Source organism: Triticum urartu, chromosome 4A, assembly GCF_056163025.1.
Source record: "Triticum urartu cultivar PI428250 chromosome 4A, HENAU_Tu73, whole genome shotgun sequence".
NCBI lineage: Eukaryota > Viridiplantae > Streptophyta > Magnoliopsida > Poales > Poaceae > Triticum > Triticum urartu.
Genome location: NC_141876.1, coordinates 241859450 through 241876674, shown reverse-complemented (window position 1 = coordinate 241876674; position 17225 = coordinate 241859450). Strand labels below are relative to the sequence as shown.

Here is a 17225-nt window from a genome sequence, read left to right as displayed (position 1 = left end):
CTGGGGCCAGCTCCCGGGCTCCATTCTAAGGCCCTTTTTGGATCCAAAAGGGGTACTCTGGCGGCACGGTGACAATGCCAGAGGTGGCAACTCCGGCGTGCTCGCCGCCGGGCCGCCCGTAGCCTTGACTTAAGTGGGAGGGGACACGAACGACACCATGTCGAGGCCTGTAGTGGGCATGGTGCATGGTAGTCGATCACCCCCCCCATTCTTCTTCCCTTCGCAATGCCAGGGAGGAGTCACGGAAGAGAGTCGCCGTCAGAAAAAGGCGAATCTGACTCCTCTTGGGCATCGTCCTCTTGCCGTGCAGGAGGGTCTTTTGCACCCATACACATCTTCGGGATGTGCGATGACTTATAACGTCAGGGCTGCTAGGGACGAACATGCTCTTTGTGGGATGACCCAGAGAGCATGGTGTCCAACGTGACTGCCACACCGAGGTCTTCGGATGGTAGTGATGCGGACGGCGGCGGCAACCCACGACGCGCCAAGAACGGGGACGACCATTCTAATGAGTCGTGTTTGCCGGTGACTCTGTTTCCCTCATCCGGTCCTCTCGTAGCGTCACCATCCGTGCCTGCCCTCCAGTTTCTTCCTCCTTGCCAGTGAGCGGCACCATCCTGATCCTGGGGAGGTGCCGAATCCCAGCTGGGCCCGCCTACGGCCTCCTCAACCTCTTCCTAAAGGGGATGGACAGGGGCAAAGTCATCACGGGGCACTTATCTTTTTTCAATCTTAAACTGTAGGAACTTGCCAAATTTTAATGCAAATAATGTAACCTTTCGAGTCCATGTTTGTGTTCTGTAATGCTTGTACTTGTATTATTAGCATATTAATGAAAAAGGTGAACCTTGTCAGGAACTTGTGCATGTATATGTCCATGCAAAGGTGGGATGCCTGTTTAGTGTAAATAAACGAGTTTTCCCCGGCAGGTCACCTTGCCGGTATCCTTTTACTTGCCAGAGCATTGTATCTACCGGGCAAAAAACTAAGGGAGCAACCCCCTCCAACTTCCTTCTACCAAAGGCCACTGCGACCGTCCTGGCCGAACCAACGTTCAAGTCAAGGATGGGAGCACCTAAGTGTCAAGAGAGTGGCGAGGTTTCCTCATGCACAAGTTATAGCTTACAAAACACTAGTGGACAAGAAGTAGAACTTATCTGTTTGCACTACTAGGAAAATGCTTATAGAGAGAAGTTTACCAGTAGTGCCTGTTTATGACCCTACGCTACTAGTATTTAGCAGTAGCGCTGGGCAGGAAACAAGCTACTACTAATATATAACAGCAGCGTTTGTTTGCTTGGGCTGCGCTACTGTTAGATGGGCCGCAGGGCAAAAGCAGTAGCCCACTTAGCTGTAGCATTTGTTTTGAACGGGCGCTATAGCTGGTGGGCTTAGCAGTAGCGCCGGCCTCTAAATAGCGCTACTACCAGAGCAAAAGAAAACCGGCACGGGCACCCCCGCACCCCCTCACACTCTCGCAATCGATCCCCTCCGCCCGACGACACCGCCGCGGTTAGGGTTCGTCCCCGGCCGCCTCACCCCCGTCGACGGTGCCGTGCGCCGCCACCATGCGCGGTCGCCTCTCACCTACTCCGACGCTTCAGCCCCGTAAGTCCCCCTCCATCTCCTCCTCCCTGCGCGCACCACACTAGCTAGGCTCCAATCGATTTGCCGCGGCGGCTCGGCATGTTTTGGGATTTAGGGATTGCACGGTGCTCCGCGCTTCGATGCGGCATGCTCCTCGCGTGATTGGGGAGAGAGTAGAGAGAGGGGTTAGGAGAGAGAAGTAGAGGCTTTTTGTTGCTCACCGAAACTTAGGAGAGAGTAGAGAGAAGTAGCTAGAGAAGTAGAGGCTTTTAGCACATATAATTGAAACTTGGGTTTCAATTCTTGGTTGCTGCCCTTGGAGGAGTGGTGGCGGTGGCAGTTCCTAGTGTTCTAGGGTTTAGAGAGGGGGCGTCCATGTCGTGACTATTGTTTCCGACATTTAGGATCATTGATGTCGTACTTGTTACTACTTATCATTCCTTCGCTGGAACAACCATAGTGCTCGACCGTAGAATCGTGAGCATTTTTTAGCTATGATATGACAGCAACGGTTGACGGTTTCAATTCTTGGCTACTTCCACTAGCTTCTTTGTTGATGCACATAAAGATATGACCAAGAAGCCCTCACTGTTATGTGGTTTCATGGAAAAATCAATGCTTGATTCGATACTATCTTTTAGGTTGAAGAGAGTATCTGTATGTGGTGATGCTCAAATTGCTAAGTTCTTATGATGCTGTTAGTGAGCCCATTTTTGGTAAATTTCAGAAAAAGAAAACACAGATAGACAGAGAGTTGTATCGGATCGAAAAGGGGGCTGTTTTCCTTTTATAGTTTCAATTATTGTGCATCTGATGCAAAAGGTGGAATGGATGTTTACTTATTGTGTTCTGGAAGATTCTAAGCTGGTTCAACTTTTGGATGTGGGAATAGATAAAGTGTTCCCCTGGACTGAACTTTATGTTTACTTTTTAGTTATTATTTTGCTTGCCATGTGAACTCTAGCTATGAAAACTTTATGTTTACTTTTGGATCGTTAATCCTTTAATCATATTGCTTTAGGGAAATGGCGCCACCACCACCATGTCGACGGTGCAACTCAAGGTGCGCCAGCAGCCTTGCAACTGGCACACTGTTTGGCATCTACTTCGAGTCTAGTTTTCTTCATGCGGCGGTAATAAATTATATGAAACTAGTAACTACTATTTTTTTTTAGTGTTATTGTCATTAATGCATCATGTATATATCATTTTTCTTTTTGTACACAGATCATCACATGCAATGTGAGGTCAGAATTCAACAATCTGACTGGAGACTCTGTGACCTTTGAGGCTCCTGGGGGCCCCTACACTATGGAGATCGAGAAAGGACGAAAGATGACGCGGATGGGAGGAAATGGATGGGTCCGTTTCATCGACCACATGCGTATCACCGGTGGTGAGTTGATCAGCTTCTCCTTCAGAGCTGAAAGACCCAAACTGGCTGTGATTTATGTCAACAAAGCAAAAGATTATGAGGATGATGAGGATGATGAGGATGATGACGACCCACTCGGTGATGCCATCGTAGCTCAAAGAATGAAGTTGAGCGAGGAGGAGGTGTGCAACCTATGGGACATCATTCCGCCACGTGCTGACTTCGTCGGGGTACCATTTGTTACCCGCCTCACAAGTACCATGGTTGATCGGCAGATCATGGTATGTTGCATTTACTGTAGTAATTTGTTGACATGCTTTATTGTTATACTTAGTGTAGAGTCCGATGATATATATGCTTAGTGAATCTGATATACTCAGTAAATCCGATGATCTATATGCTTAGTGAATCCGATGATATATGTGCTTAGTGAATCCAATGATATATATGCTTTATTGTTATACTTAGTGTAGAGTCCGATGATATATATGCTTAATGAATCTTATATGCTTAGTGAATCCAATGATATATATGCTTTATTGTTATACTTAGTGTAGAAATGTAGTACTGTCTTTTGATAGTGTAGAATGTGTGAGGCTACTTATTAATTGATATGTTTTTCTTATTCAGAAATTGCCAAAGAGCCTATCTGAGAGTTTTGGTATCAAGCCTGATGAAGAAGGCTGTGCTGGAATACGCCTTACCGCGTGGGGCTCCATCACCACTTGTGCGTACGGCGTGGACACGGACGGTCGCACACACTTCAGCTCGGTTGGGTGGAAGAGCTTCCTCGTCGGCAAGAATCTTCATCTTGGACAGGCAATCCTAATTACTATCAGGAACACCACCGCCCAGGCTTGAGGATGATGGTCGTCATCGATATCATCTAGAACTACATATGCTTGTGAGATCTATCCATGCATGCGCGTGGATGCTGAACCATATATATGCTAGTATGACTACCTAGTAGACTTATCAACTATGATCTATCAATGCATTGTTGACTACTATATATGAGTTTGTGAGATTGTGTGGTTATATTAAATGTGGTATCTGTCGTTAATGCTTGTGAGATGGTTCTGTGATCTTAGTTTATTTGCACTGGACTTGTCTTGATTTAAATGAATATTGCCTCTGACTCTTTTTTTATTTTTTATTTCTATTTACCTAGTTGTAGCGCGGGGAGAAAATAGGGCGCTACTACTATGTGATCATAGTAGTAGCGTTGGTAGAGAAAGAGGCGCTACTACTAAGTATTTTAGCTACATCTCTTGTTTAGAAACGCGCTACTGCTAAATAATAGCTGTAGCGCCCTAGCAGTAGCGCTGGTGCCCGCGCTACTGGTAGCTCAAAAACCAGCGCTACTGGTAAGAATTTTCCTAGTAGTGTTAGCTTGCCGGAGATCGTAGTGTCGGGCTATCTTCTCAACTCCTTGTTAAGCCAAGTTCACGGCAGGAACCTGCAGCTTCATGCAGATGAGAATGAATGCGGGATGTGACCCTATCTATATGCATATGCAAATGCTCATGAAATGCTTATGCAGTTCTCTAGAATGCTCATGCATGCATGCAACTTGGTCGCCCCCTAGCGCTTCGTTTATTTTCTCTTGCATAGGGTCATCGCCCTGGCTTTGTACAAGAGGTTACATGCAACTAAGGAAAGGCCTGTACAAAGGGAGGCTGCCGAGCAGGGCCTGATAGACGCGCCTTAGGGTAGAACTTGCGGAGATGCTGAATATTCCATGAGATATGCAATTGAATGCCATCTCCGGTCTCCAGATAGACTACGTCAGGTCTGGTGACTCGTACTACCCGGTAAGGGCCTTCCCACTTCGGCGTCAACTTGTTTGTACCCTTGCCGGACTGAACGCGCCTAAGGACAAGGTTGCCTTCCTCTAAACACCAGGTATGAACCATGTGGCTATGATAGCGACGCATGGCTTGCTGATAGCGTGCAGCACGCGTAGCAGCCCGGAGACGGTTCTCCTCGAGTAGCACAACGTCGTCACGTCGGTGCTGATCTTGAACTACTTCATCGTAGGCAAGCACTCGAGGCGACCCATAAATGAGTTCCATGGGGGTAACTCCCTCTGCCCCATAGACCAGGGAGAAAGGAGTCTGCCCGGTAGCTTGGTTTGCTGTCGTTCTAAGGGACCAGAGAACTACCGACAGCTCATCGATCCACCGCATGGCATGCTTCTGTAGGGTATCAAAGGTTCTTGTCTTGAGTCCTCACAGCACTTCAGCGTTCACCCTCTTAGCTTGTCCATTTCTCCGTGGATGTGCCACAGAGGCAAATGAGATCTTGCATCTGAGGGCATGTACATATTTCATGAAGGAACAACTTGTGAACTAGGTGCCTTTGTCGGTAATGATCCCTGCCGGAACTCCAAAATGGCACACCAATTCTTTCAAGAACTTGATAGCTGATTGAGAAGTCAACTTTCTCACGGAAGTCACTTCCGGCCACTTTGTAAACTTTTCGATAGCAACAAACAAGAATTCAAAGCCCCTGATTGCTCGGGGGAAGGGGCCGAGGATATCGAGCCCCCAGACCAAAAATGTCCATGATAAATCGATTGTCTGAAGAGCTTGGGCAGGGAGGTGTATGTTCTTGGAATGGAACTAGCAGGCTTCACACTTGGTGACTAGCTCGACCGCATATTGGAGGGCCGTGGGCCAATAGAATCCTTGTTGGAATGCTTTCCCAACTAATATGCTTGATCCAATGTGGGAGGCACACATGACTTTGACTATCTCAGACAGCAGTTCCTTTCCTTCTTCCCGGAAGATACACTTCAATTTCACACTATTGGGCCTCGTTCTGTATAGACTATCATCGACAAACTGATACATACTGGCCCTCCGGGCTACTCTTTTAGCTTCACCTTGGTCGCCGGGAAGCTCTTCGGTTTGTGGGAAGTGGACTATGTGTCTTGCCCAAGGTGGATCCTGGGGCTTGGCAACGAGGACTATCGAAACCTCCTCTACTGCGGGAGCACATGCCTCATTCGCGGGGTCCATGGGCCCGACTGGAGGGTGTGGTTCGGTAGGTGGCGAGGAGTTGTTTTCGGCAGTGTCTCTTCAAGGAGCGGACGACTCTATCGAGAGAGGCTTACCGGAGTCCAATTTCCTCCTTTTGCGCGCTGTTGTTGTTGGTGATATGGAGGGTTGAGTAAGATGAAGAGTAAAGGTCCTTGGTTCCACAGGAAGCTTCTGTGCAGCACACATTGATAGATGATCATCTATGCTATTTTCCACACGGGGTACATGCTCTGTTTGCAATCCGTCAAAGCATTCCTCCAATCTCCTCTCTTCCTCGACGTATGCCTCTATCAATGGGCTTTGATAATCCTTGTTGACTTGTGTCACCACAAGCTGTGAGTCTCCTCGAATGATCAGCTTCTTAATTCCCTATTCCGCAGCAATCCCGAGCCCGGCAAGGAGCCCTTCATACTCAGTTCTATTGTTGGTTGCCTCTTCCCGAGCAAAATGCATCTGGGCGACGTACTTCAAGTTCCACCCGGAGGGGGCAACAAGAAGCAGGCCAGCTCCTGCACCTTGCACGGAAAAGGCACCATCGAAATACACAATCCATTCTTGGGGTGATTCCTTCTCATGATAACTATCTCTGGTACTTCCTCATCAGGGGTTGGCGTCCATTCTGCAATAAATTCTACCAATGCCCTTCTATGGATTGTTGCTGTTCTCTGAAACTTCAAACCAAAACTGGATAACTCCAAAGCCCACTCCACTATTCTGCCAGTAGCCTCAGGGTTTTGGTTTATCCTTTGCAAAGGCAAACGAGTGACAACTGTGATCTCATGGGCTTGGAAGTAGTGGCACGGTTTCCTTGAGGCCATGATGAGACCAAAGATCAAATTTTGCATGCCAGAGAACCTCGATCTAGCCCCCTGCAACAAGGAGCTGACGAAGTACACTGGGCACCGTGTTCTTGGGGTTGCTCTCCCTGCCATGCTCTTTGCTGTCCTGATCCTTCTCTGGCTCTGCCGGTCCTTGCTCACTCTCTGCCTCATCCACTTCCCGCTTTGCCAACAAGGCTGGACTAACCACTTGGTTGGTTTTCGCTAAGTATAGAAATAATGGCTCCTATGGTTTGGGAGCAACCAGGGTAGGCACAGAGGACAAGTAGGTCTTCAACTCTTGCAAAGCTGCATCTTCTTCCGGGGTCCACTTCATGGGCCCTAGCTTCTTCAAGATTTTGAAGAACGGCAGGGCGCACTCGGCAGACTTGGAGATGAATCTGCTTAGCTCGGCAATGCACCCTGTCAGACGCCTCACATCCTTGACCGTCCTTGGTGCTTGGATCTGCTCGATAGCTTTAATATTGTTAGGGTTGGCTTGGATCCCCCGATGGGACACAAAGAACCCAAGTATCTTGCCGGAGGGAATGCCAAACACGCACTTCTCCGGGTTGAGCTTCAAGTTGATCTTGCATAGATTAGCAAATGCTCCAAATCCTGAATACGGGTGGCTCTATCCTTGGTGTTAACCACAATATCATCCATATAAGATATAATGTTTCTGTACAGGTGTGGCTCGAAACCAATCTGGATTGCCCTTGCAAAAGTGGACCCGACACTATTCAATTCGAACAGCATGCAGACAAAACAGTATGTACCATAGGGAGTGATGAACGATGTCTTCTCTTCCTCTTCCTTGGACATGAAGATATGGTGATACCCAGAATATGCATCCAGAAAGGAGAGCACATCACAACCTAAAGTGGAATCCACAATCTGATTGATGTGCGGCAAGGGAAACGGGTCCTTCGAGCAAGCTTTGTTGAGATCTGTGAAATCTATGCAAAGCCTCCACTTCCCGTTAGCATTCCAAACTACCACTAGATTTGCCAACCAGGTAGGGTGTAGCACTCCTCTGACCAAGCTCGTTGCTTCTAGTTTCTTGATCTCTTCCGCTATGAACTGCTGCATCTCCAAGGCCTTCTTCTGGACTCTCTGCTTCATAGATCTAGCGTGTGGGCGACAACGAGGTGGTGCTCGATTACCTCCCTGGGGACACCGGGGATATCAGATGGTTGCTAGGAAAACACATCGATATTCGCCCGCCGGAAGGCAACGAGTGCGCTTTTCTATTTGCCATCGAGGGTGGCGCTGATAGTGAAAGTACCATCAACGCCAGCCAGCCTTACTAGGACCTTCTTCACTTGGGGTGGAGCGACCTTGGATCTCTTGTTGTTGGAGCTCTCTGGCAAGTCATCAACAGGTGCGGCGCACTCCGAAGTGGCATGCTTCCCGAATTCCTTGCCATCGTCCTTGTTACCCTTCTTCTTTCCTTTGTCCTCCATGGCGGGAACTGCTGCTACCACTGTCTCTACCGTGACTGCGTCCCAGTACATGTTGTCCATGCGAATGATTGCATCCTTCTTGTCTGATGGGATGGTAATGACCCCCAAAGGCCCAGGTATCTTCAAGGTGTTGTAGGCATAGTAGGATGCTGCCATGAATATAGCCAGGGCTGGGCGTCCAAGAATCCCATTGTACGGTAGGGGGAGGTCAACCACATCAAACACAATCTTCTTAGTCCGGTAATTCAGCTCTCCCACAAACGTTACCAGCAACGTGATCTTTCCCTTAGAATGACTCCTGCCGAGATTAACTCCTTGGAATGTGCCGGTAACCTCAAACTCTTCCTTTGTTATCTAGAGCTTGCTGATAACTGTTGGGGATATCAGATTCAACCCGGCCCCGCCGTCCACTAGCATTTTTGTGACCTTGAGGTTACGAATTGTTGGAGAGACCAACTATGTCAAACAACCTACCGCTGTGGTGCGGTTAGGATGATCCTCTTCATCAAAGATGATGGGCGTGCATGACCTTTTGAGCGGTTTCCGGGCCTCTTGTGCTGGTTCCATGGCATTGACTTCTCATGCCCACCGCTTGAGCTGGCAGTGAGAGGTGTGAAAAGATGCTCCCCCGTCAATCATAGGGCGTTAGTGGCCTTCTGAAACTCCTTCTCACTGGTTTCCTCTTTAGCCCCTCCATCACTCTCATCGTCATAGGCATCTTTCTTTCGACCCTTGGCGAGTTTTCCTTGGTTCTGAACGTGTTTGCCAGGGCGATTTACTTCACCGCCTCGGCCATTACCGCCAGCAACATTCTGACCATTTTCCTTGTCACGCTTCTCATATTCTACCCTCTATATCTTAACAAGCTTCTCAACCTGATAGCATTCTTGAATGTCATGACCTTTGGTCCGATGAATCTTGCAGTATAGCCCATCACCTTTCCCAGCCTTCTCAGCAGCCGCGGCCTCCCGGTAGTTAGCGCACACGATAGCTTCCTTGCCGGGGACCTCAGCCTTGGCCTTCTTGCCGGTACTAGGTGGACCCGATACTTCAACAGTCATCACTGCCTTATCCTTCCGCTTCTTAGTACGCTTCTTGCTCTTCTTCTGACTAGTTGATTCATCACCTTCCTCTGAATCGACATTGGCGCAATCTTCCTCTCCAGGAAACTTCCTACCCTCCTCCATCCTAGTACACTTATCCACTAAGGTGTAAAGCTCCTTCACAGTCTTCGGCAACCGAACATTCATCTTCGAACGGATCCGGCGGTTGCGCACATTAGACTGGAGGAAACTATCACAGCTGCCGGATGGATATTTGGGATGTTCCTATGGACCTTGCTGAATCTCTATAAATACTTATGGAGGGTTTCTCCTTCCTTCTGTTGGAGAAGCTGCCGGTCGTTGGGTCTGCCTGGCTCTTGATGGTCGTAGGTGAAGGCACCAATGAACTCATGGCACAGGTCAGCCCACGACGAAATGGAGTTCTCCGGCAGCTCCATTAGCCAAGAGCTCACATTGGACTTGAGAGCCAAAGGGAAGTAGTTGGCAAACACCTTCTCATCTCTTCCCCCGGCAGCCTGAACAACGATGGTATAGATGCTCAAAAACTCTGTCGGGTTCAGCCTTCCATCATACTTCTCAGGCATCTCTGGCTCGAATGTGCGAATGGATAGCCAATGGACTTGCTGCAGCTCATGAGTAAAGGCAGGGTACCCAACCTCGAAAGGTAGGTACCCGCCAATACAGAGCGCGTGCTCATCGCCGTCGAGGCCGTCGCACCCATCGGCCCGGTGCTGGTGGTCGCGGCATTGCTCAACAATGACGCGCGTGTCTTCCCTTCGCCTATCCTCCGGGGCTCGCTGTTAGCCTAGATGTGATCGAGGGTCAGAAAATGCCATCGAGACATTGTTAGGTTCTTGATTTTGATGGGCTCACGCTGGATGCCATGGCAGGGACAACACCGTGGGGGTGGCCCCTTTCGTACAACCAGCAACACGAGAGGTTGTCATAACTTGGGGAGGCCTTGGCGGGCTAGCTCGCTGCGAGCCCCCAGCCTCAGCGAAACCGAGCAGACTTTCAATGGAGGCACGCCATTCGTCCATCTGCTCGGCCGCTGGTGGGAACCTCAACAGCAGCTGAGCCCGCGCCATGGCCTCCGTGGCTGTACTTGGCATGGGTGACAATGAAGTAGATTGCACCGTCACTCGGCTCCTGATGGTGCCGGCGGCGACAGCACCGCCCGCCTACTATTGCGGAGCGGTCGCCTGGATGGCAGGGTGGCGCGGTGAAGGCGCTAGAGGGCAGCGGCTCCATCGGGCGCAGCGACTTGGTCGGCCCATCCCGGGGGAGGCATGCGCATGGCGGTAGCTCTTGTGGTTGGGGCGGCCAGAGGGCGGGGATTCCCCCCTGGACCGAGCGCCATTGCTGCGGCTGTGCCCGTCGGTGAGGGGAGGGGGCGCGGATGGAGTAAGCCCCTCACCCGTACCTAGTGGAGCATGGCAGTCGAGGCGTTGCTGATGATGTTCTCCTCCGATGTCTCCTGCTCCTGTGTCGGCCGTGACGGAAGTGGTGACGGTGCCGCCTGCTCTGACCGCGTCCCCAGCATCATCCACGTCCTCATGCGCCCCCGCATCCCCTGCAGCATTAGAGGCTGTGAGCGGAGGAGCCATCGAGGTGGATGGATGAGGCGAAGCACCGGATTTCTTCTTGGGTGCCATGGTTGATGGCGCCGTCGAAGGTGACGACGGTGATGAAGATGACGCGCTGCACACGCCTACAAGTTCTTGCAAGAGATCCCCCTACCTAGCGCGCCAAAGATGGTGTGGGAAACCACAACCATATATGGGACCAGAGGGCCCCTTGCTGGTTCGGCAGGGGGAACGTCACGTTGCACAAAGAGCAGACGAGCGTGGGGCAGCACGGCAGAGATCACATGGGCAATTTTACCCAGGTTCAGGCCGCTGTGAGGCGTAAAACCCTACTGCAAGAGGGTGGTGGAGCATAGTACACTTTCCCGGCAGGGGCAGCAGTGGCTACGCGCGTATGGGTCTGTGAGTTATCCCACCTTCTAACCCTTTCTACGGTTGCCATGGGCCTCCTTTTATAAATTAAGGGGATACCACAATGGCAAAGTAGTCATTATGTACTGATAAGATAGCAAACAGTGCTATCATACCTAACTCTACATGCTGACAGGGCGCATTAAATGCACCACTCAACGTCATGTCATTGGGTGCCTGGCAAGCCTTGCCATGCTATCTCACCAGCTCCACGCCTGCTTGCTTGACACGTCGCATGACGGGTGTCATCTATAGGCATTTCATGTAGAAAGAGGCCGCTATGTGGCGAATGGCTGCCACTTAGTCACTTTGCAGCTCAACACCGCACTCATTGACGACGTGGGTTGTGGCAGAGTGGTTGGGTGAGGTGGTTTTGCCTTCGCGAGTCACGGCAGGCCCTGCCAGGTCGTCTCGGACGTCTTCTTCCGGGGGTGTCCTCGTCCCTATCGAGCTTGCCTGCCCGGCAAGGGAGGCTTTTCTCCTGGTGACACCTTGTCCTTATGGCTTGATCTGCATGTTAGTCCTTCGATGATCTCGGTCTCTATACTCTGACTTGGGTTGGTGTCTCCATCCTGTTCCTGTGCCTATGCACAGTCTGGGCAACAGACCCAGGGTTTGTTGCACCGACACCTAAGGCCGGCCAAACAAGGGAGGGAGCACACTAGCCCCTTGTGGGCTGGTCTGTCCCATCCTTTGGCCCATAAGACCCATATTTTACCGGGGGGGGGGGGGGGTGCCCGGAACACCTTCCGGTGACTCGATTCCTTCTCGGTATGTCTCGAAACACTTCTGGTGTCCAAATACCATTGTCCTATATATCGATCTTTACTTGTCAACCATTTCGAGACTCCTCATCATGTTCGTGATCTTATCCGGGACTCCGAACAACATCAGTCACCAAATCATATAACTCATATAACATTATATTGTAAACGAATGTTAAGCGTGCGCACCCTACGGGTTCGAGAACTATGTAGACATGACCAAGACACCTCGCTGGTCAGTATCCAATAGCGGAACCTGGATTCCCATATTGGCTCCTATATATTCTACGAAGATCTTTATTGGTCGAACCGTTATGACAACATATGTAATTCCCTTTGTCCATCGGTATGTTACTTGCCCGAGATACGATCACCGGTATCTTCATACCTAGTTCAATCTCGTTACCGGCAAGTCTCTTTACTCATTCCGTAATACATCACGTCATGAAAAACTCCTTAGTCATTTGCTTGCAAGCTTATGATGTGTATTACCGAGAGGGCCCTGACATACCTCTCCGATACTCAGAGTGACAAATCCTAATCTCGATCTATTCCAACTCAACTAACACCTTAGGACTTACCTGTAGAGCATGTTTATGATTACCCAGTTACATTGTGACGTTTGATAGAACACAAGGTATTCCTCCGGTATTCGGGAGTTGCATAATCTCATAGTCGATGGAATATGTATTTGACATGAAGAAAGCAATAGCAATAAATTGAAATGGTGTGACCCCATTATCAAATGAAAACACATGTTCATGGTTAGGAAACCTTAACCATCTTTGATCAACGAGCTAGTCTAGTAGAGGCTTACTAGGGACACGGTATTTGTTTATGTAATCACACATGTATTTAGGTTTCTGATCAATACAATTTTAGGATGAATGATAAACCTTTATCATGAATAAGGAAATATAATAATAACTTTATTATTGCCTCTAGGGCATATTTCCTTCAGTCTCCCACTTGCACTAGAGTCAATAATCTAGTTTACATCACCATGTGATTAACACCCATAGTTCAGATCTCCATGTGTGTCACATCCCTAGTTCTGACATGCCTAGTGCTAGCATCTGGTGTTGCATCATGTTTACTTTTCACAGAAAGTTGAAATGGGGATGATAGAACCCCCAGCACCCCCTGGAAATAACTAGGGTTTACTAAAATCTTTTTCAATGATCCCAAAATGCCCTTTGGAAATGTTCATCATTTCTGATCAAGGTAAAAACCTCTACCAAAAATGATAAACATATTTCTAGGTCATTTCTTGATTTTTGAATTAACTCATATTGTATTTGAATTGGGGCATTTAAATCCTATAAATATTTTAAATGCTCTAATAATTCTGAAACTAGTTGAGGGCTGTTGGGAATAATTTCAACAGTGCCCACAAATATTTTCAGGATTTTTGGAAATGCTCAGGCATTTTTAATAAAGGCAAAACAATTGCAGAAAATAGAAAACAGAAACAATAGAAAGGTGAGAGAGGAACCTCACCTGGGCTTACCTGGTGGCCCAAGTGGCCGGCCCAGCCACCTGGCCCCCTCCCCTGTCGTTTTCCTCCTTGCCAGGAGGACGAGCGTGTGGCTGACGCACACCGGCGCACGCCCGGCCACCTCCTGCTTGTCGCTTCGCCACCTCCTGGCGGCCCAAGTGGTCGGCCCAGCCACCTGACGCCACGCAGCCCCCAAACGCTCTCTCGCCCTCCCCGTGCCTCTCTCCCTCCTCTGGCTTCCTCCCTCGCATCAGCCGAGAGTCGTCGTCGCCGCCGCTCGCTGTTGTCGTGGCCACAACCACTGCCTCGCCTCGCGGAAGCGCTCAGAAGCTCCACCTCAACCCCCTCTTCCTCCCCACCGAGCCAAGCCCCGCCGGAAGCCCTGCAACGTCGTCCCCGACCTCATCTTCAACCTCTGACCGCCAGTGAACTCATCGGGGATTCGCGAGCCCTAGCCCCTACCCAGCCTCGCCGTTGCCTCAGTTGGATTCACCGTGAGCCCCTGCCCCTTTCCCCTCTCTCCCCGTGCTCGTCCGCACGTTCTAACCACCGTGGCCATCGGAGCCGACAGATCCTCGCCGCCGGTCATGTCCCCACCGTGACTACGACCGTGCAAGCACGCGTCTGAGCCCATCGCTGCACTCGCTGCACTCCCACGAGTCGATCACGGCCATCCACGACTCCGGACATGCCCCGCAACGCGCAAACCGCCATTGGCCGAACTCCGGCCGCCGCCGCGAGCTCGCTTCCGATGAGCTCGGTCCACCCAAGCTGCTCCCGCTTGCCCCGTTAGATGCGCGCGATCGCCAGCTCCCCGTAGAGCCTCTCTGTCCCTCATTTGGTCGCCTGAGCTGCGATTCCGAGCACCTCCACCGTCTCTGGCGTCATCGGCGACGAGCCGTGGACCAAGTCCGGCGAGGTTGACTCGTTTGACCTGGGGTATGACCCCCCCCAGGGTCACTGACGTGCGGGCCCATCCTTGCTAATCTTTAGATAGATTTAGATTAGTGCTAATGAACCTTGGCAGGTTGTTTAGACACTGACCAGTGGGCCCAGGCCCTAATTAACCTAGGTTAGCACTAACGTAACACTAACTACTCTGTTAGTTAGTTGTTACACTGACATGTGGGTCCCAGCCGTCAGGTTTGACTTGGGCTGGCACCTTTGACCTGAGTATGTCACCCTGATGTCATGCTGACACAGTTAGCCTTTTCCACGATTTATTCTTATTCAGGAAATTCCAAAAAATGCCCAGAACTTCTAAAATTCATAGAAAATAATCTGTAACTCCAATGGAAATAAATTATATATGAAAAATGATTAGAAAAATCCAAAGAATCTGTTTATGCCATGTTCATGCATGTTTCAGCAAGTTAACCCCACTGATTAGGATAAAACATAATTAAGGTAAATTTGAAAAATAGGTTTGGAGTTGGAATTTGATGTATTTTGAATTCCACTCCAATTAAGATGACTTGTTGTTGCATTAGCTCAATTCAGTACCTTAATATGTTGTATCATTCATTTGCTTGTGCATTGCATTAATTGAATTTTGTTTATGTTCCTTTGCCGGTAATTGTCCCCTCTCAGTAGACGTCTTTCGACGATGAGTTCGATGACACCGATGAAGAGTTATACTATCTTCAGAATTGCCAGGCAAGCGAAAACCCCTTGTTCATTCCGATATAATCCCACTCTCTCGCTCCTGCTCTCTTTTACTGCATTAGGAGAACAACGATTCAACTGTACATGCTGCGATAGTTGAACCACTTTCCTCTTCATGACCCGTCATTGCCACAGTATATAGATGAAACCCACTAGCATGAGTAGGAGTTGTTTGAGCCCTGATGTGCCTACTCATTCATGCTTGCTTGTCATGCTTGCTACTGCTTAGAGTTGAGTCAGGTCTGATTCATTGGGGATGAATTGGAGGTGTGTGAACATGTCCTACTATTCAGAGCTAAGTGTGTGAACACGATTTGGTAAAGGTATCGATGAGAGGCCATGTAGGAGTACATGGTGGGTTGTTTCATTGGAACCGTCCTTAAGCACCGAGATCTGTATGTGTGATTTAAGAACTAGCTACTACCTTGCATTGGGCCAGAAACCAATGGACCCTCTCGCCTTCTTAACCACCCAAGTCCTCTGTCCAGGATTTGCAACTAGTTTCTGGTGTTTATAGGATATGTGTTGGCAACCGTGCATAGCGCTGACCCTAGGGGTGGGTTATGAAGGGGTAGATACACCATGGCCGGGTATACCGGGCACCCGTTTGGTGTCTCGAAACCCTGTACAAATCGTTCGGGGCCGTATGTGGAAACCTGGGCGGACTCCCTGCGGATGGAACCTGGATAGGCGATAAACCTGGACTAGAGACTTTAGTGTTTAGGTAGGCCATGGCCGACACCCTCATTGGGCTTCCACTTGAAGGTTGTCGAGTACATGTCGTGTAAACGACGGCAAGTGGTGAGAGCGTGTATGAAGAAGTACACCACTGCAGGGTTAACATCATCTATTCGAATAGCCGCGTCCGCGGTAAAGGACTACTTGTTTTCCTATATAGTTCATAGACAAGTGAAAGTGGATACTCTAAAACTCGCAAGATAAGTGTGAATGCTATGGATGGCCTTCTCGTAGGGAGACAGGACCGGATCCATAGTGGTGTATTGATATGGTGAATATGTGGACTCGTGTGCGCCACCTTAAAAGAGTTACTTGCAGTCGTAGTTTAGGATAGCCACCGAGTCAAAGCTAGCTTGCTGCAGTCAACTCCACCACCCCCTTTATTGATACCGATGCATATGTAGTTAGTTCTGATGTAAGTCTTGCTGGGTACATTTGTACTCACGTTTTCCTATTTTATGTTTTGCAGAGAGATGTAAGTCTCGCTAGTAGTTCCGTGTGGACTTCGACATTTAGCTTGATACCTCAGCTACGATCTTGTGCCCTCGCCAGGATCTGGTAGATAGTCAGGCTTCTCAGCCTTTTTCATTTGTAGATGTCTATACTCAGACATGTTAAGATTCAGCATGAGCTTTGACTTGTATGCTCTGAATGTTGGGTCATGAGACCCATGTTTGTAATATCTCGCTCCTCGGAGCCTAATGAATTAATATTTGAGTCATAGAGTTATGTTGTGATGCCATGTTGTATTTACACATATCGAGCATATTGTGTGTATGATTGAAATCCTTGGTATGTGTGGGATCCGACAACCTAGTTGTTTATCCTCGGTAGCCTCTCTTATGGGGAAATGTAGTCTTGTGCTTCCATGAGCCATAGTAGTCCGCTACAGCCCGGTTCATCGGAGTCCTGCTAGCGCAGCACTACTGCTCCCTAACACTTGACTGGCCGGCATGTGATTCACTTGATTCATGTGTCTGTCCCTTCGGGGAAATGTCACGCGGTGACATCCAGAGTCTTGCCTAGCCTGCTACAGCCCGGTTCACCGGAGTCCTGTTAGCCCAGTGCTACAGCCCGGATTCGCTCGCTGCTGACCGACATGCTTGATGTTGATTCATGTATGCCTGTCCCCGTAGGTTAGTGCCACTTTGGGTTCACGACTAGTCATGTCGGCCCGGGTTCTCTGTCATATGGATGCTAGCTACA

The 17225-nt window shown here is 49.4% G+C and overlaps 1 protein-coding gene across 1 annotated transcript; it reads left to right on the top strand.

The window, feature by feature from the left end:
• Positions 1 to 411: 411 nt before the first annotated feature.
• Positions 412 to 3826, top strand: LOC147975494 (uncharacterized). Its single transcript, XM_087520451.1, has 5 exons — positions 412 to 520; positions 1422 to 1611; positions 2612 to 2723; positions 2818 to 3246; positions 3596 to 3826. Exons 1-5 carry the CDS (start codon positions 412 to 414, stop codon positions 3824 to 3826), a joined length of 1071 nt encoding a protein of 356 aa, XP_087376577.1.
• Positions 3827 to 17225: the final 13399 nt, after the last annotated feature.

Bases quoted from the DNA above. Each gene is read 5' to 3' on its own strand.
- LOC147975494 (XM_087520451.1), top strand. From the start codon at position 412: ATGGTGTCCAACGTGACTGCCACACCGAGGTCTTCGGATGGTAGTGAT. The intron at 521-1,421 runs GTTTGCCGGTGA...GCCTCTAAATAG, and splicing joins CGACCATTCTAATGAGTCGT to CGCTACTACCAGAGCAAAAG. The intron at 2,724-2,817 runs GTAATAAATTAT...TTTTGTACACAG, and splicing joins CTAGTTTTCTTCATGCGGCG to ATCATCACATGCAATGTGAG.